This window comes from Microtus pennsylvanicus, chromosome 17, assembly GCF_037038515.1.
Source record: "Microtus pennsylvanicus isolate mMicPen1 chromosome 17, mMicPen1.hap1, whole genome shotgun sequence".
NCBI lineage: Eukaryota > Metazoa > Chordata > Mammalia > Rodentia > Cricetidae > Microtus > Microtus pennsylvanicus.
In genome coordinates this window covers 45,449,651-45,470,748 of record NC_134595.1, presented here as the reverse complement: position 1 = coordinate 45,470,748, position 21,098 = coordinate 45,449,651, and the positions used below count along the sequence as shown (strand labels likewise).

At 42.1% G+C, this 21,098-nt stretch overlaps 1 protein-coding gene across 8 annotated transcripts in view; it reads left to right on the top strand.

Moving 5' to 3' along the window:
- Window positions 1-21,098, top strand: part of Sphkap (SPHK1 interactor, AKAP domain containing) — a 137,878-nt gene that overhangs the window by 93,084 nt on the left and 23,696 nt on the right. For all 8 annotated transcript variants that reach the window (XM_075952209.1, XM_075952212.1, XM_075952210.1 and 5 more), the window contains 4 exons: window positions 6,112-6,171; window positions 8,250-8,384; window positions 15,524-15,779; window positions 16,780-20,551. In XM_075952209.1, the coding sequence (XP_075808324.1) occupies window positions 6,112-6,171; window positions 8,250-8,384; window positions 15,524-15,779; window positions 16,780-20,551 (4,223 nt within the window). The remainder of the gene's footprint in view (window positions 1-6,111; window positions 6,172-8,249; window positions 8,385-15,523; window positions 15,780-16,779; window positions 20,552-21,098) is intronic.

The following is a 21,098-nucleotide window of genomic DNA, read 5'->3' as shown; positions in this document are numbered from 1 at the left end:
AGACAACAAATTTCACAGGCATGGCTATGAGCCTGTAATACTATTTCTGAGGCTGGAAAAGAATTAAGGTGTGGGAGGGTCAGGATCAAGGTGCTTAACACTGGAAAGAAAGGAAAGTTCCAGGTTCATTAAAAGACCCTGTTTCAATGGGAAAGGCATACAAAAACAGGAAAAATCAATATTATGTTCACTGTGCATACACATACATGCACAATATAATTGAGATTGCTTGTCTAAATTCACACTAAGAAACAGGATATTGTCTATGAACATTTATAGTTTTTCTATAGAGAGATCAGATCATAGCATGAGATCATTTTCTTGCTGACATTTATTCCTACAATTTCTGTACTAACACTGACAAGTACACAAGGACAAGTTAAAAGACAATGGAACGGCTTGTGAATACAACCTTCAGAGTCCAACCATAGAGGCAGCCCTGCTGAGCATGCTCAGGGTGGGCAGGATCTGAGCTCCCTTGGGACCATGAGTTTCCATCTGCTTCAGCCAATTGCAAGCAGCAGATATAACAAAGAACTTGCACAGACACAAGCAAATGCATTTTACATGAAGAGAAAGGAGCTGGAGTTCCAAGAAAAACATTACTGCATTTACTGTCTCCTCGTTGCCAATTATTGTTCTCGTATAGTTTCTTGTTTGCTTTGCCTGTGTCTTTAGCAAATCTTCACATGCAGAAAGGTAAAGCTAGTCTAAGTACTTTACGCCCTTGCCAGTTGCTAGATTAATGTGCCTCCAGTTAATTCTCCTTTGAGGTGTCCACCATTTTTCTCTGTCATTGTTACTCTGCTGAGGCCACTTTAGTTCATCACATAATCAGGAGAAGTGACTGGCATGGTTTCTGCCCCCTGTGGTATTCTTACCACTTGAGAGAGGGCTTCCACTTCATCCATTAATCAATTCACACTGGGCCGGAAGATTGCTTAGCAGTTAAGAACACTTGCTGCTCTTTCAAGGGAGCAGAGTTTAGTCTTCATCACCCACATACAGTTCAGAATTGCCTGAAAATCCAAGAGCAGATGATTCAACACCCTACTCTGGCTTCCAGGGGTACCCAAACTCTCTCAGTTGTTGTACACACACACACACACACACAAACACAAACACAACAATAAATCATTTAAAAAGAAAGAATTTACTAAGCATCTACCAAGTGACACACCTGAGTTTGTGATAAGAACTGAAAACACAGCTGAGGAGCAGTGCCTTGGTCCTGATTAAGGACCACGGAAGATAGACCATATTCAATGAAACAGAAATTCTGTAAACACAACCAGCTTTTGCCAGATCCTTCCTGGGCTCACGTAGCATACTTGTATTTGTTCACTCAGGTATTTTGCTTGAGAACTCTGTAGCATCTGATCAAGTAAGGAGATGAGCCAACAAGGAAGTTGAGCCTCTATTGTCCACTAGCTGGCATCTCCTGCAGCCCCAGCCCCTGACCCCATCACTGCTGCAAAGCATTCTCCAGCCTGCAGAACCGGAGCACAAACAAACAAACAAACAAAAAACCAAAAAAAAAAAAAAACCTTGACTTTTCTAGTTTATTCACACAGAACTAGTCTAATAATGCCCTCCATGGAACTTTATTTTACCTTCTCCTTACCAAATGTTCCCACCACAAGCTACAAGCTGTCCAGTTGGGAAACATCCAGCGCTCTCTCAGCACTTACGATGCAATGAGTGCAGCATGAAATGTCGGTTTCCTCTTTCACTCAACTCCTTTAAAATGCCAGCCGACGCCCGGAGTTTCCACTATGTCAGAAGAAAAGACTTCTGCTCAGAAGTCCTCTTTCTTTGGGCTTCACCGCTCTGAATTCTCCCCCCCTCGAGCTGAATACAAAGCCTCTCACTGGATCGTTGTTCAGTGGATGTAAATCATGGAAAGATCGTCCATTCATTATATGAACTTTCCCCCTGTGCTCACCTCTGTAGTGATATTTCATTCGTAGTTTAATAAATAAAGCTTGCCTGATGATGGGAGAGAAAAACAGCTGCACTGAGCAGCCTTACAGACCAGGCAGTGGTGGCACACACCTTTAATCCCAGTAACCACACTAGTTTGCCATAGAAACTGGGTGGTAGTGGTGCACGCCTTTAATCCCAGCACTAGAGGAATAAAAGAGAAGAGACAGCTTTCAGACACAGTCTCATTCTGAGATTCCTGGAGGCAGGATGGCCATTTCGGACAGAGGTAGAGGTAAGAGCCAGTGACTGATTTTTTGCTTTTCTGACCTTCAGTTTAAACCCCAATATCTGCCTCTGGGTTTTTTATTAATCATGCTACAAATTTATCTTCTCTGGGATACCATTTGTGACTGAGCCTATGCTTCTATCTTCCTTGTCCAGTCCACACCGCCCTTCCTTTACCTTTGCCTTATCTTATAATGTTGCTTGTCATTTTAGCGATGTGTTCTCCTTCCAGATACCTAACTCCACAAGAACAAGAAAAGCCCCTGCCTTCTGTGCACAGAGGCCAAAACCCATATACCTCAGAGAGGATGAGTACTTAGTCTCTCAAAGCTTGCTACTCCATACCTACCGTTTCCCAGCTCTTCTATATAGAGATTTGCAGTCTTCCTTAGGGCAGAGCATGAATGGATGACTGAGGCCCAAAGAAAGGACCTGAAGTCACAGGGAGTTAGATTTGTAAACAGCCCAGTCACACGGGCCATTTCCACAGGGAGTAGAAAACTGTAAAACTGCCACAGGTACACCTGCAAAGTGCTTTGAAAAAGCAGAGGTTCTACTTCCAAGGTCCTGGACTAAAGACAAGCAACATTCGCAAATGATTTGTGAGGTCTGGCACTAGAGAGATTGGATGGGGTTATAGTTAGGAGATACACTCTATGTGGCTTTGGGACATTCCATATACACTTAAAGAATTGCTAGCCACCTGCAAGACGGAATGGCTCTCAAGGATATTCTTACCATAGAAGGGGACAACTAAACCAAAAGCCATGCCATGATGGAGTCAGATCAGAGATTGTAGGCCCATATTTCTGGATGGCACAGAAGCCATAGGCCTGGTCTGAGGTGGTCACGTAGCTCTGCAGACGAGCTGTCTCTGACTAACCATAGTCGGAATATGCTGCTCCTTCTCTTTCGTTATAAATGTAGATCACCTGAGGAGAGGTGTTGGCTGAAGCGGGTGGTCAGGAAGTTTTTGCTTCTTTCTTTGTAAGATATCTTTGTAAGGATATTTTATAGAGATGCTAATTCATGCCTATGTGACAGCTAGCATACAGGTTGAATGCAGATGTGATTAAAGGCCATTCACCTGTTACCTAGGAGACAACCTAATGTGTTTTCCTGCTCAATTTATGTGATGATATATAAGCTGTTAGGAGAATAAACAAGGGAGATCTTTGGGAGATCATCAGGAGAAAAGACCCTGAGATGCCTTTCCTTCATGACCATGTAAACTGTCTGATTATTCCTCGCGACTCCGTACCAGTCCAGTTAGGGAAAAGAATTATCTGTATTGGACCCACACAGCCTCCAACAGAGATCATATCCATGTTGGTACATACTCCATTTCTCAATACTCCAAGCACAAGACTGAAGTGAGCAGAGCTTGCATATGTAAAATTTCCCAGTCATCAGTATGAAAAATATAAATTCAAAATAGTTTTTCAGCAAACCCAAAGTCTTCTCTGGTAAGGAATTTACCCAGTACCATAACATCAATACTTATAAATGAACTATGCATTTTTCTCATACTTATCAAAATCTCACAACAATTACTCCAAGTTCTTATGTTTATAAAGCAAAAAATCATAATAATCCTATAAAGCAGTAAAACTGTAATAATTCAGGCATGAAAGGAACTATTTGACAGCTCCCCACTAAAATGGAAATTCAACTAAAAAACAGTAAGAGGGTTTATAAATAAGAATTTCAGTAGCTGAAAAATAGTCACTAGACCATATGAAAACAAGACTTGGGTATGTCTTTACTCTTCATGGAGAAGATACTTTTTTAAAATTGCTGCCAAATGAAAGGGGTAATTAAAGACTATTCCAGCTATTATTTGGTCTGAGGATTTGAACTCAAGCTTGTGTTACAAGCTGTGTGCCCACTAAACCATCTTCCCTGTACCTACACTTAAGTTTTACTGATAATTTATTTACAAAAAAATTATTTTTATATCTAATAATGTCTTATTATTCTTTTTATTGAATAAATTTCCCTTAACAATGTATATATATGTGTGTATATATATATAGGAAGTATATATGTGCGTACATATATGTGAATATATATGTATGTATGTGTGTATATAATGTGTGTGTTTATATATTATAGATTAGGCCCTAAAATCCTTACTCAATATCCTACCACAAAGATACAGAAACAAAAGTATTCCATGCCAGATTTAAGCAGGTTGTTGACATACATCAGCAAAATGTCATATCACACCCCACAGCAGATGAATGAATTTGTCTTTTTATAACTGAAGTTTGTATTGGAGGGCAGATAATCACTATCATGGATAGCTTTCTTTGGTCTCTGTTCTGCCTTTTCCCACTGTGATACTTAATAATGAGAATTTTGTGATGTACAAAGGAAAGGTAATGGGCCTTTTTAAAGGTGAGTGGAGAATCATCAAATTAATTCAGCATCTGCAGTGCTGATAGTGTGTTATTAAACCCCTGAGCGCTAATGGATATTGAACCAATTTTCCAAGGTCAAAGTTCCAATTACTGTGTGAATCCTCAAATGTTTCTAGATCGTGAAGCCTTTCTGATTTCCATCTACTGTGCATGCAATGTATTATCTGCAAAGGGACACATGACCCATGACTCCCAACTTGCCATTTAACCCTGAGGAAACAGTTTGAATGAAAATGAAGGAGCATTTTATGGCCTTATCTCACTCTGATACCAATGAGCTGAATCAACAGGTATCTACTATACCATATGATGCAATGCAGGGATCATGTGAACCTGTAAAGCTTGGGGGAAATCTCTTGTCTGGAAGCTGAGCAGTGGCAGTCTGTTCCATGCTGGTTTCTAAGACTTTCAACTGTCAACCTTTTTTTTTTTAATCTCAAAAGGAAAAGAGTGGATTCTGAGAAACCATGACCTTGTATCAACCAACTGAGATCAGAAGGCTCCACAGATCTGCAAGCATCTAATAAGATCACACATCTTACCCAAATTCTAAAGATGTTCTCTATTTGACACATTCAAATCAAGGAGTGAAGAATAAAAATATTTCAAAAATTTTGAGGGATATAAAAACCTCATTCCTCTCATCTCATTTGATATCATCATTCTATGATTTTATTTTTAGCACTTCCTTTTCTCCAAGGCTGGGCTACAATCAACTCTTTCTCTGTTACCTGACACTGGGTTTTATCTCCAAGCACTATGCCTGTTGTCTATGGACATCCTCCTCACTCTCTGCCTAAAAGAACCTTTCTAACTTTCCTAAACCAAATTTATCTCCTGGAAATTTTTCCTTAATCCTTTCTCCAACCCCACCCCAGTGCTCATAATATTTACCTATCTGTATAATATGCTGGAAATTAGAAATTTTAATTTGAGTAAGTTATTTCAATGTTGTTTGAAATTCATATTTAGTAATGCACCCATTATTTTAAACTAACTGATTTAGACATTTATCTAAGATGAACAACTAAGAAGCAACCTTAATAAAACTAGATAAATTAAAATAAACTCAGTACCCAGGAAGTGTGAACCCATTATCACACATTGTGCTGGGAGAAATGTAGAAAATTACTCATGATTTATAAGCTCTTTACTTTGTTTCTTTCATTTTCTTTTCTATTTCATGGGATTTGATAATAACATAAACCTGAAGATTATTCTCTAACTCATGCAAAACCAGGAATTGTTTGACTATGTTGGTCAATGAAAGGAAGGCATTTCCTATAAGAATTGAGACCTGTGAGAAGGGGGCTGGCAATCTTTGTAGAGCCCCAAACTTAAGTGATGGTCTCTATGTCAAGCTACATAAAATTCTTAAGACTTTAAAACTTTCTACAACTGTATTTTAGAAACTTTTTTTTAAATAACAGGATGCATAGACTCTTCACATAATTGATTATTTTGCTTTCTTTTTCAGGTCTGCTTTGTGAATCTGGATGTAAACAAGGATGCCTGCAGCACAGAGAACCTGCAACAGGTAATATCTGGACCTGGAGCCCTCCAGGAGCCTGTGATGAAGGCTAGACACTGTCATCTATGATGCGCTCTGTAGAAGCGTAGATGGTTTCATCACTGCCCATTTCTTCGACCTTGCTCTGCACCTGTTGCCCCATATACAAACATGTATATATATACATATGTATATATACATGTATGTATATGTGTATATACATATATACACATATATGTATGTGTGTGCATATATGTGTGTATGTATGTATGTATGTATGTGTGTATGTATGTTTGAGAGCCACTTTTCCCTGCCTGCAAACTGTTCAGGAACGCACCTCCCCTTGCCTGTCAGCATCCTAAAGTGACTATTTCTGTCCTTGCTTCACTTTCACACCACAGTCTGGCATGCCTTTTCCTAGGTTTCTTATAATTCGGGTGAAGGTAGCCAGCTCTTTCCCCTGGCTCCCAGGATTACTTCTTTCCCATTCTTTTCATTAAATCTTGCCCAAGTCTTATCTCAACTGTGTTTTCATTGTCTTACCCACACCATGAGCTTGAATATTTTGCACCTCATAGCAGCCAACTTCCCCAGGCCCATTCAAGGTTGAGAACTGGTGTAACTGCATTAAATTCTTGAATGTCTGTTCAGTTCCTTAGAGGCTGAGCATGCCTGTGGTACAACGAAAGGACTTAAGTAATGTCACAGTTTGTCACTACATGCCCAACACTGAGAGGCTTTACCTCATTTGATAAAACAGCATGTTTGCAATTGGATTATCACACAACAATACACACATGCCTCACTTAACTGATACTAGGCACACAGTGATTCAGGACCCAGTCACAGTGCGTGCCGAACCTGAGATTATTCAGTGCTTCTACATGTTTCCTTGGTATAGTTGAATCAAGTTATTCACAGGTATTGTTCACTAGAAACTTTCACCAGATTCCAAATATTGTTCCCTGGGTAGCTCTAAAGGTTTCACAGAGAATCGTGCATGTAGCTTTATTCAATGGAGTTAGTATGTAGAGTCCTTCAGAAAGAGGACAGAGAGGGCAGAAGCAGATTCCCATTATAGTAACTGTGTTTCCATGGTTTATAGAATGACTTAAGAGAGTTTTCAGCTATGGATTTTCTTACACAGAAACGGTAAACTTACCATTTTCTAGGCCATAGGCTATTTATAACTATATGAAAGTAATTATGGCACCTCATTCACATAGGAATCTGTTAAGGATTAAATGGAATAGGATGTCACATATGCAGGCTTTACCAAACTGCTTAGAACATAGTCAAAGCAAAATCAGTATTGGATATGATTTTTTTATTATTGAGTTTAGTGGAACAGAAGATTACTAGCAAGAGGAAAAAATATTTCCAAACTAATGTTTATTCCTATTGTGTAATAGGAATTGTCAAACTTCACTTTGGAAAACTTGAAGTCAGAGGCTTTATTTCAAGCTTAAATGCTCTATTCTTCTTATCTAATTTGAAACAGATTCTTTTCTAGATTCCAAGGATTTTAGTATTTTTATTTTTTGAGCTTATAATATAATTAAATCATTTCCTACTTTCCTTCTCATCCCTCAATTTCTCCCATGCACACCTACCTGTTCTCATTCAAATTCATGGTCCTGTTTAATTGGTGGTGGTGGTGATAGTGTGTGTGTGTGTGTGTGTGTGTGTGTGTGTGTGTGTGTGTGTGTGATGTTTTTCATGGATGACTATTTGTTATTAGACAGTTGGGTTTTTCCCTGGGAATACTATTTATCCTGCTCTCAATATTCCTTGGCTGCCTGCAGTCCTCTGCCTAGGGTTGAATCCTGAGTTTCAGGTCAGGTTTAGACAGTCACGTTGGTGGCACTTCATAGGTGTAGCAAGAAATAATCTCACGGCAAACTTCTTGTTCCACTTCCTCCCACAGTCTTTCTGCCTGACTCTTCTACAATGATCCTTGAGTCTTAAGTGCAGGAGTTGTGATACAAGGATCTATAGACTAAGCAGCTAATATATCTATATTCTAACTAATAAATAATTTTTGTAGATGGAATAGTTTGGGAGTATAAAAGAATCCTCTGAACTAACAAAGTTTTACCCCACAGAAACTGCTCAATGTCTCACCAGACCTTCCAAAACTCATCAACTCCATGAATGTCCAACAGCCGAAAGAAAATGAAATTGTCCTCCTCAGTGGATTAGCCTCTGGAAACCTCCAGGCAGATTTTGACATTTCACAGGTAAGGTTGATAGTTCTCAATCAACTAGTCACTTAGTGATAAACTTTTCTGTAGTCAAATAGATATGACCCCAAACAGATGCTGTGCAAGAGCTGTAGTGGAAGAGTCCATGGTGACTCTGTATTTGATACTGGCCTTTATCCCGGTGTCTCCCACACAGCACCACTTAGAGATTGATAGGGTTTTTTTTCCTCTGCATCAATTCTCAGATCCTCAGGGTTGTTTCACTGGGACTTGAGCAGATCCTGGGTTATTTCACTTTCTGGTCTACAAGGCCTCACTAAATATTCAAAATCAGAATCTTCTCTTTTAGGAACAAACCCAGAATTCTAGTATGCATCATCTGATTATCATACCATCCTATAGCATCATTCTTCTGTGGCTTATTTGCCCCTGAAGAAATACCAAATTAGCCAAGCTTGTAAGTGGAGAATGTGGCTTCTGGGATGGGAAGGAAGTACGCTGGCCCCAAGGAATAAAATCCCACAAGAAAGAATGTCATTAATAATAAAGTAGGAATGAAAGTATTATATTCTTTGACAGATTCTTCTTTGTTGCTGTTGTCTAAACCATCACAACACTACTTTGAAGAATGCATTTAAAGCTTCTAAGTCAATTTGCAATGAAAGTACACACAAGGTTCGCTGTAACAATATATTCGCTGGTTCCAAAGTAGTGAGCATTTGCTCTGCACCAAAATATCAGAATCCTGGAAAGCCAGCCTTTATTCTGCCTTGACTCCAGAGACTTAGGGCAGATCTCTATCTAATCTGTTTGAATTTTCTGACTGAAACATCAATATAATAATACTTTTCATTATCTGGATTTCTGGAGGGTGGGTATCGAGAAATGGCTCTAAGTTTTAAGTGTCCTTTATATTGAGCAAAACAATGATGATCAGAAAAAATTTCAAGTCTGAAGTTTGTAAGTATTTTTGCAATGCTTACAGGCCTGTATTTCCTCTGCCTTTATGCCCAGGAATGATCTGCTCCCTACTTAAAGGATTTTTCTAGGAAAAAGTTCCTTAATATCATAAAGTAAACTCTAACTAGTTCTGGAAGTCAAAACTTAAGTGGAGAGCAAGCACTATTTACCAGCCCTTGGCCTGACAACATATCTATCCGCACATTAGTGCAATCATTTTCACTAATAAAACAAGAATCCCATAATATTCAATAATTTACATCTTGTCAGCAAAGAGAAACAATCTTTCTGAACAACCAAGAGTTGAGATTTGAACCTGAAGGATTTGGGTATTTCTCAGCCTGAATTTATCTATCTACGAAGGAGAATGAATTAATTTCTACTTGGGAACATCAACTTGAGAAATGAAATTTGTACAAAGTACCTTTTATTCAAAATGAATTTTAGTTTTGATAGAAAAAATAGAGCAAAATTCTAAGAAACCCAACATCCTATAAAAAAATTGAAACTATTTTTTTTCTCTCAGGTATCCTCTAAAATATGAGTTGCTTTATATTAAAATTGAAACATTTTAATAATCACTTTTCAAACAATGTGATAAATGAATCAATGAATAGGAAAACTTTGCTGCTTAGTAATCCTATATTCTTAATTCTGAAGCTAAATAACAATGCTTTTTAACTATAAATTTTCCATGAATTCTACATAAATTATTTTCTATGACTTTAAATATACAATTGAAAACTTTATTCCTATCATCTTTATAAGACTAGATTATTTTTTACTGATGTGCTCAGCTGTAGCTAACATGAGCAATTTCAAGTATTAAAATCGGGAGGTACCAATTTTCTTCTCTGTATCCATGAAAGTTGATACTGATGTTAATTGGGCCTAGCCTTAAACTGAACTTGGAATATTTTGAATGACCTTATTTAGTATTCTTAATTAAACATAACTAGAAGGACAGGAAACAGAAAAACCATGACTGAAAGTAGAATTAAGAACACAGAGTATGTATGGTTTCATGTAACTAAGAAAACACAGGGAGTAGAAAAGATGAAGGGACTTGATTCATGTTGAACAGGACATAGATTTTTCCTATAGCCTCCTTCCTGCTTTCCTTGTAGGTCCTGTTTATCAGACACAGGAGACATTATCCTTTTGAGTTCAAGTTGACTACAACTACCATTTCAGCTTGTTCTCAAATGTCTCATTGAGTTCTTTTGGTTCTCATGTGTTATATATTCATTTCTTAACCAGTCACTCTCATTTGTGAAATGTACTGTTCAGCCTGGCCAGGCCAAGATTCACCCCTGGATATAGAGATGAGCTTCCTGTGGATTTCTTACACAGTAAATGAAGCAGAAAAATTCTACCTCACAGAGTATGAGGACAAAGTGGGTAAATTATGGTTACCAAAGGAGTAAAAATGTCCCATGGAATAGGTGAGAGTAGAGTTACCAATACCTTATTAAATATAACATAGTAAAGAATGTTCGAAGTCAACCATGGTTGCAGGACACTAGAGTCTCCATTATCTGAGATGCTGAGGTGGGAGGACCACTGGAGGCCAGGAGCTTGAGCCCCATCTGGTAAGAATTCCATGCCAAAGAGCAAACAAAGTGTTCACAGTTTGTGCATCCTTTTCCCTACAATCTATCAGTGCCTGTCTCTAGATCTCATACTTCCTTTTTATCAGTCTCTCCATCACTTAATCTGCATCTCTTCACCTCTCGGCAGATTCCCAGGCCTCCCACAGCTACTATCTCATTTTACAGACACCACATCACCTGTTTTAGTGGGTCAGAAAAGTGGGAGCATCATCAGCAAGGAACCTCATCTTAACCGTCATAGCAAGTATCTACTTTTTAAAGATATTCTGTGACTGTCTGGTTTACCCCCATTAAAACCAGTGGTCTGCTAAATCACAAGTAAGGATGTAGAGCCAGGCATAAACTGTATGCTCAATTAGCCAGGGAAGTCTGAACAAGTCATCTTTAGGGATGACCTCACAATACACTCATGACTTACTAATGGCTTGGTCATACTGGGGTTTACAGTCATGAGCAAGTTAAGCATTTTGTTCCTATAAAGCTACTTTACAGTTATTTGTGGAACCTTATTGTCTATGTGTATTATTAAATATGTATAAGTACAAACCCAGCAGTCCACATGCATGCATCTCAAACCACTAATGAACATGTACTGTGGCCATTCAAGAAAAATAATAACAAAATAACATTTCTTTTTTGTGTGTTTGTTAATTTTTTTCATTCAAAAATTTCCACTTCCTCCCCTCCTCCTATTCCCCTCCTGCTCTCCCACTCACCCTCCTCCCCCCTCCCTCCTTAAGAGGGGGCAGGGAATCCTGCCCTGTGGGAAGTCCAAGGCCCTCCCCCCTATATCCAGGCCTGGGAAGCTTTGCATCCAAATAGAATAGGGTCCCAAAAAGCCAATATATGTAGTAGAAACAAGTCCCAGTGCCTTTATCAATGGCTTCTCAGTCAGCCCCCATTTTCAGCCACATTCAGAGTCCAGTTTGATCACATGTTTGTTCAGTCCCGGTCTAGCTGGATTTGGTGAGCTCCCATTAGAACAGGCGCACTGTCTCAGTAGGTGGACCAATCCCTCGCTCTCCTGACTTCCTTGCTCATCTTCTCCCTCTTTTGCTCTTCAACTGGAACTTGGGAGCTCAGTCCATTGCTCTGATGAGGGTCTCTCTCTCTATCTCCATCCGTCACCTGATGAAGATTCTATGGTGATATTCGAGATAATCATCAGTGTGATAGTGGGGTAAGGCTAGTTCAGGCACCCTCTCCTCTGCTGCCCGAGGACCTAGCTGGGGACATCCCCATGGACACCTGGGATCCCCTCTAGAGCCAAGTCTCTTGCCCACCCTAAAATGGCTCCCTTAATGTAGATATCTTCTTTCCTGCTCCTATATCTGCCCTTCCTCCATCTTCCCCCTCCCCCCTCCCCAAGCTCTCTCCAGTCTTTCCTTTCTCCCTTCTCTATCTGAAGAAGGAGCGGCGGGCTGCATTCCTCCCCAGCTCCTGCATGGCTAGCTTTACACCCAAAATAACAACATACAATTGTATTCTTTTAAATACTGCCTGGCCCATTATATCTAGCCTCTTCTGGCTAACTTTCACATCTTGATTAACCCATTTCTAATAATCTGTTAGCACCACGAGATGATGGCTTATCAGGAAAGATTCAGCATATCTGACCTGGCGGCTGGCTCCATGGCGGTTGCCCCAGAGAGGAGAGGCATGGCGATTGCCTCACTTCCCTCTTCCGCCTAGAATTCTTTTCTGTCTACTCCACCCACCTAAGGGCTGGCCTATCAAATGGCCAAGGCAGTTTCTTTATTAACCAATGAAATCAACACAAAACAGAAGACTCCCCTACATCATCTTTCAAAAACATTTCAATAGCCAGTAGTTAAACAAAATGTTAGAAAAATTAATTACTTTCTGTTCCTGTTTGATTTCTGGTGCTACAATAACACCACCTATCATGGAGGATAGGGTTAAGGTTTTAGCTGACACATTTAGGTAATAGTCGATCATTGAGGGACAGTAGAGCAGGAGCTAAAGCAGAAACCACAGAGGAATGCTACCCACTGTCTCACACTCTTAGCTTTCTTATATAGCCCAAGTGCACCTGCCTAGGGATGGTGCCTCCCATAGTACGCTAGATCCTCTCTCATCAGTCACTGGTCAAGACGATCTCTCACCAATGTACTCACAGGTCAGTCTTACTGAGGTAGAGTTAACTTGGGGAGGGGGTCCCTATTCCCAGATTTGTGACTCAAGACTGAGTTGACAATAAGAGCTAACCGAGACACTTGGCTACAGAAGCAGATATGCTGAGAAGGTTATCATAGGCAACAGTCCTGTCTACTCCTGTGGCTGTCCTCCCTGTGAGATGAGGATGTGATTAGCCACACATGCATGAGTTTGCAAAGGCCCAGGTGTAGCCTTTCTTCTTTTCAAACTTCACAGAAGCCTTCTGTGAATACTGGGTATTTCTTGTGGAGCATGATTTAGTGTAACTGGGTCGAAGTCTGAAATTATGCATTGCAAAAGAGCGTCCAGAAAAGGCTGAGACATCAAGTCCACATCCCACACTTTTAAAGGCAAGGCTATGTGCCACCATCTTTAAAAAGCAGTTCTGATCACAAATGTGCATAATTAAATTCTGTCCCTGAAACTAGGAGCTCCCGAGCCCTTCTGTAAATGATTGACTTCTTTATTTTAAAATCATCTTTCCTACAATGACTCTAGTTACAATATTCAGCCAAAAGTGGATACATGAAACACAGATAAGAAAACGCTAAACTGCTTCTGGAAACAGCTTATGGGTGTCTATATGCCTGTATTCTTTTCCATGGTCTTGTGCTCCCCAGAAATAACCACACACCAGCATTAGACCCGATTTGCCACCCACAGATGAGCATCGGATTGAAACATCTCTTTTGAAAAGTGACCATTCAGACATCAAATATTTATTTCCAAACATTTCTAATTCTACTTAAGGACTGAATTTCTCCCCTGTCCATTAACTCTTGTATCCATTTGGAGATATTTCCCCTGAAATCTGCTATAAATCTATATATTATTGACATTATGAAAAGTGAAACTGTGGGGGCTGGGGCAGTAACTCAGTGGTAGAGTGTTTGTTGTGGAGGCATGGTGGCCTCTGTTGAGATCCCCAGCACTCAAGTAAAGGACACGTGTTTCAACGATACACCTATAATCTCAGTGCTGGGAGGTGTGGCCATAGCAGTGGGCAGGTCCTGGAGACTCACTGACCCATCTAGCCAAAAATAAAAGGTCCAAGTTTAGTGAGAGACTATGTCTCAAAAGCTATGGAGGTGGGGAGTGACAGAAGATTATTAATTACACCCAATGTCAACCTCTAGCTTCCACAAGAGCACTGGCATTCCTGTGAACATATGCATATATATATATGAATATATATATATATATATATATATATATATATATATATATATATACACACACACACATACACACACATATATACACCCTCCACCCACACATGCAGAGAACTGTGCACAATCTTTTGTTGTTGTTGCTTTGGTTTACTGGGTATCTGTTCAGGAGAAACGAAACGTTTGCTGCTCTTTTAATGGAAAGAGCATGAGTAATGAATATGAATCCAGAAGAACAACCCGGTGGTCCATGACTCTGACCATACCTGAGGCATGAGCCCATCACTCAGGCCCCTTTGTCATTGGCCTGGAAAGGAATGTGTGTTGTGCTGTAAAGATCATCAGACCTCTCTTAGTGAGCATCTTTATATTTTATGTTGGCTCCTTCAAGAGAGTAACACCAAAGTGAAGCCCGCATATAGTTGAAAGGACGATTAACTCCATAGCCAAAACACTAACAGAGGCCTTATTGACTACTATAGAGATAACAAAGAACAATATTCTGAGAAAAGGTCTCCATTTAAACAAGAGAGGCAGCCCAGAAGCCCAAGAACCCCTTCTATAAGCTTTCAGCCAAGCTTCCTGACCCAAGCCCTAGCCTACTTCCTACCCCTAAACATTTAGTCCAAGAAAGATATTACTGTGATTTTTTTCCCATATGACATGTAACTCTCTTTGTAAACCTCTCTCCAGTTTTATGACCAAATAGTATTTTATCCAAGGACCTGAGAACCATGCCTTAAAACCAGCTCCCCTCTCCCATTCTAGGAGAGAATGGGGTACTGCCATCTGTAGGCCACTGGCTCCCAAGTAGACAACATTTTACTTTTCTTTTGTGTAAAGCCAATTAGCAAACACAACCGGCCTTAAATCCACATTGCTTTTTGTTTCCTCCCAGTGATGGCCTGGGTTCTGTTCTCACTCTGCTTATTTCAATAAAGTTGAATGAAATCTTCCTTCCCTATTCAATTTTGAACAGTTTGGTTTTCTGCTTTGATGAGGGAAATCTCAGCTATATGAGACAGATAATTGTTTTCTTTTAAGGAAAGCTTTCTTCTAAATGCCCTCTGTTCCAAAATGTCGTATGATGCTTTTTTTAAAAACAGTTTATTGGCAGGAGCTCTGAAGATATTTCCAATATTTTTAAGAGCCCTTCTCCTTTTCTCAGAAGAGCTTGGGGAAAAGAATAAGGTCACCCATGATCGTCTTTTATTGCCGTTTTGGAGAAAGTGCCTTCTTTTCTGTCTGCTTTCAGTGCCCTTGGCTGCCTGATATCTGCTTGGTCCAGTGTGCAAGAGGAAACAGACCAAACAGTACCAACTGCATCATCTTTGAGATCAACAAGTTCTTAATTGGTCTTGAAGTGGTGCAGGAGCGCCAGCTCCACCTGGAGACCAGCGTCTTGAAGCTGGAGGATGACACAAACTGTTCTCTGTCTTCAATTGAGGAAGATTTCCTTACCGCCTCTGAGCACATGGAGGAGGACATCGAGGCGGAGGAATACAGGAGTGGTAAGACGTTACTGATAAAGCAAGCATGTCCCCCGACCCACAGCATTGTCAGAGGGAGTCCAGCAAAGTTTCAGGCCACGTCAGTTTAGCTGATGCCTCACACTCTCTACTTGGTCAGGTTTGATGAGACAAACAATATGAAGACAACACTGGAGAACATGCTGACTAATGTATTTAAGGCAGCTTAATGGCTGGATGCATGCTGGCTCCCAGAAGATGCCTTAGGGATGCTGGGGGAAATCTGTGTGCTCTAAAGGGAAACCTTTCCACCTGCCAAGAAGTTTCTTCTGAACAGGAAAGTTAGTTTCCCTGAAACTTCCAGAAATGCCAGCATTACCAAGAGAAACCAAGTTGGCCTGGCTTGGATTTGTATCCCAGAATTTCACTTTGAGACTCTGATACCTAAGACTTCTCTCTGATCTCTTTTAAGCCTTGGTTTCTAAAAGTGTTTACAATTAGTGGTGTTTGTGAGACAAGAAGGGAACGAGGCAGGAAAGTGCTCAGCCATCATTTACATCTACTGACTCATTAGCAAACTCAGGGTCCCTCTTCCCACCTCAACCCCCAGAGAAGAAAATTGCATAAAGTGTTGCATTGTTGCTGAGGCAGGTCCTGTGCATTCCTTAGTACAAATCTTTGCAACAAAGCTCCTATGAAACTCTTCTTCTTGCCCCCTTGTCCCCACCCCTTCTCTCTCCCTTCCCTACACTGCAATTTCCTGTGCCACTTCCCCAAGGAAAAATGACAGCAAGCCATCATTCCCAAATATATCTTTCCTCTCCCAATCCCCGCATTAAAGGAGTGTTAGAAGGCCACGCTGCAAAGCAAAATTCAACATCTGTATCAGATTTACTTTAAAGGAGGCAACAGTCACAGTGTTGTACTAAAGACAGGGGGTGGAGAGCTGGAAGTAAATTTAGAAAGTAATTGTTAGTTTAGGCCCATTAGAATCTGCTATCCAAAAGGTAACGACGGTCCTCCCTCATTTTCTCTTTACTAGGTTTCGAAACTATAAACGTGTCAGCTAATGTGTTGGAAGGTAAAACGCCAAAGGAAGCTACTCAGGAAGGATGGGATTACCACAAGGAAAAGTTGCATTGTTCTTTAGGGGAAAAACAAACCAGAAAACACCGTACACCCATGAAAACAGAAGGGCCAAAGGAAAACATAGCAGAGAACACACCCTTGCAAAGTGTCAATCCGTCAGCCAGGTCATCCCGTGGGAAAAGTGAAGTGGCAGGGGCCAAGCAGCTGGCCACAAACCAAGCGTACCCAGAAAACATCAAAGGAGAAACAGAAACATCTCAGATGCTGTTTATCCCTCGGGATGCTTATCTCTCCATGGTTAAGAAAGAGGGGCTTTCTTCCTGCGAAGCAGTCATTGAGCAGGGTAGCAACCCCAGAGATCATGGTGGCCTGCAAAATTCTCTTCCTCCTGTTCAAAATGGAAAAGCCACCACGGGCGAGTATGCTACAAACTTAGCGGAATCGGTGCTGCAAGATGCCTTCATCAGATTGTCTCAGGCGCAACCCACAGTCCCCGGGGAATCTTCGGTTAGTTTCTCTGTGGGAAGTGCTCTGCTTCCCAGTGGCTGTTGTACAAAAGATGCAGTGGTCCCTCGTTCATGGGATGAGCTCCCCAAAATTGTCATTGTGCAGAGCCCAGAAGGTAGTGACGCTGCACTGGAGCCAAGTGTCTCCTGGCCTGAGACGGAAGTTTCTGTTGAAACCACAGGCATCCCTTCTGGAGAAGGCTCCCGCAGATCCACTCAGAGCGCCCTAGAAGTTGCCCTGGCTTGTGCAGCCACGGTCATTGGAACCATTTCCAGTCCACAGGCCACAGAAAGACTCACCATGGAACAGGAATCCCTGATATCCAGCTATACCCAGAGAGGCAGTGGGGTACAACAAACTCAAGTGCCGCAAGTACTCATGGAACCGTCTATAACTGAATACTCCTTTCCGTCAGCTCTGTGCGGCATGACACAGGTGGCAAGCGCTGTTGCTGTCTGCGGCCTGGCTGAAAGAGAAGAGGTGACATGTTTTGTTGCTCCAAGTAACGTCTTGGCCACCTCTGGGGCTTCTGAAGAAATATCCTCAGCTGAAAGTTTAGTGACAGAGAGGAGCACGGAGCTGGGGAAGGAAGCCATTGCAGAGGCTCTGCTCAGAGAGGCTGCTCTAGTCTTAGCGCGACCTGATGCATACGGCAGCATTGGAGACCTCCTGGACTCTGTGAACAGGAGAGTCGTAGAAATCACTTCCAGAACCCAGAGCCTAAGCAAAGAGAACACCCAAAGGAATGAACTGGCACAGACCCTGGCCAACGTCATCCTCAAGCATTGCATTGATGAGGTTCACCAGACAAACTTAACAACTCGCCCCACTGATGAAAGACATCCCTGGGGAATTCTTGACCCCTTAATGGAAAGTGTGAACCAGCTTCTCCACAACGTGATCTGCTTCACGTTCAAAAAGATGAGTCACGTTGTAACACCCAGTGACCATTCCACTGGCCTTTCTGAAGAGACCCTCAGGTGGACAGAGGCAGAACCCTTAGGTTGCCAGTCATTTGATCAGGCTGCTGGTCAAACAGGGGCAAAAGCTTCAGCATGTTCCGGCAACCATTCTCTTAGCAATGCGCACGGCACTGGCCTTGTCAGAGGTGATCTTGTTGAGGATGCACCTCCGAAGCAAAGCACAGAGGGAGCAAGGTCTGGACTTTGCAACAACTCCAGGCTTCCATCTGAATTCTCGTGCTGCCACAGAATGCTTGGTCCAGCTGCTAAAACATCCCCCAAGGAAATAAACCTGAAAAAGCTTATGGGAGAGGCCTCAAAGAACCCTGACTACGCACTCAGTTTGGTTGGCAAAGAACAGAGAGCCTCTACGGAAACAGGAACGTCACCCAGCGCAGTCGAGTGCTGTGGTGGCTCCCAGGAGACTGAAGGCAGCCTTGTTCTAAGCACCCAAGAGAAACACACCTGGGCCGCTTCCATAAACAACGAAGTTCAAGTTAACCGATCCTCGTTAGGGGATGACCTGGTGTTCCCTGCTCAGTCTACACTACAGGCAAAGCAGTCCGAGGTCTACTGCATCACAGACTTTGCCGAAGAATTGGCAGAGACTGTTGTCTCCATGGCAACCGAAATTGCTGCAATCTGCCTTGACAACTCCAATGGAAAACAGCCGTGGTTTTGTGCTTGGAAAAGAGGGAACGAGCTTCTGGTGGCGCCCAATGGACCGTGCCGATCCTTGAAGAGGAAGAAGGAGAACTCGGGCGGTGGGAGCACTGTGAGGAAGCACAAACCACCTCGCCTCAGCGAAATCAAGAGGAAAACAGACGAGCATCCAGAGCTGAAAGAGAAGCTGATGAACAGGGTCATGGATGAGTCCGTGAACCTTGAAGACTCTCCGGACTCCGTCAGCACGTTCGCAAATGAAGTGGCAGCCAAGATCATGAACCTCACAGAGTTCTCCATGGTGGATGGAGTGTGGCAAGCCCAGAGCTGTTCCCGGAATCGGTTCCTGGGAGGTGATAGGTGGAACAGGCTGAAGGCCTCCAGCTGCGAAAGCATTCCTGAGGAGGACTCTGAAGCCAGGGTCTACGTTAATAGCCTGGGTTTAATGAGTACCTTAAGCCAGCCAGTTAGCCGCGCCAGCTCAGTCTCCAAACAGTCCAGCTGTGAGAGCATCACCGAGGAGTTTTCCAGGTTCATGGTGAAACAGATGGAAAACGAGGGGAGGGGATTTGAGTTACTGCTGGATTACTATGCTGGCAAAAATGCCAGCAGTATTCTGAGCTCAGCAATGCAGCAGGCTTGCCAGAAAAATGACCACCTCAACGTGAGGCCGAGCTGCCCCTCTAAACAGTCCAGCACAGAGAGCATCACTGAGGAGTTCTACAGGTACATGCTGAGGGACATCGCCAAAGAAAGCAAAGATGGCACCTCCTCCAGACGAAGCAGCCATGACTGGACCACAGGCTTGCTGTCTCCTTCGGCCCGCTCCCCACTATGTTACAGACAGTCATCTATGCCTGACAGTAGGTCCCCATGCTCCAGATTAACTGTAAACGCACCAGTCAAAGCCAACTCCTTAGATGGCTTTGCCCAAAACTGCCCTCAAGATTCGCTAAATGTACAGCCAGTCAGTAGGTTTTCCTCATCTGGTCTCTGCCAATCAGACTCCTGTTTGTATCGCAGAAGTGGGACTGACCAGATCACAAACATGCTCATTCATGAAACATGGGCCACCTCCATTGAGGCTCTCATGAGAAAAAATAAAATTATTGTGGATGATGGCGAGGCAGCAGGTGTCAATCCTGGTCCTGTTTCAAGTGGCTCTTCTTTGAAAGTAGAGAAGGGTGCAAACGGAGTAGCCACCAGCAGAGGACACAGTGGGCCAGCTCTGCTGGTACAGGAGTCGGTTGATTACCAGAGAAAGGATGCTGATACTGAAAACAACCATTCCCCAGTGTCATCTCCGAGCAAAACAGCTCCTGGTAAGAAACTGGGTGGTTTTGATCCTAGAAAAGAAACCTCTTCGTGCCACGATGCCATTGTTCTCAAAAGCCCCAGGCAGCCGCTTTGCTCAAGAGACGTACCTTTGATTCAGATAGAGACAGATCAGAAAGAAGAGGACATTGGAGAACAAGAACCTATCCTTCCCCAAAGTGGCTCCCTAGAAGAAACAGAAGGGCACCAACCTGAAGAAACCCTCACATATGTGGCCAGAGGTGGAGATGTGGCCCTGAGCAACTGCCAAAGCTGTTGGTGAGTTGATCATCTCTGAGACCCAATAGGTGCATGTTCACCACAGTTTACATCTCAATTAGTATTCTTCTAAGTCAGTGGTTTTCAACCTGTGGGTCATGACCACTTTGGGGGTTCAGACAGTCCTTTCACAGGGTTGCATATTAGATATTCTACATATCATACATTTATTTACATTATTATTTATAACAGTAGCAATATTACAGTTATGAAGTAGCATTGAAAATAATTTTTTCGTTGGAAGTTACCATTACATGAGGATCTGCATTAAAAGGTTACAGCATTAGGAAGGTTGAGAACCACCATTATAAATCTTAGGTAGGAATATAGGGCTGTTATTGATGTACAAACAGAATTCTGGAGGCAATAAATGACCTCGGTAGACCCCTGTGCATGCATAAGAAGGGAGACATTCCTCTCACCTTATCCACTGACATTTTCTCTACCTTTCCCATGGCTGGGCCTGCTGTAATTGTAGGGGTACAAGGCCCCTCTTGTGCCTGCTGTTTTATTTTGTTTAGAAGCCTGATCTTTTAGTCTCATCCAA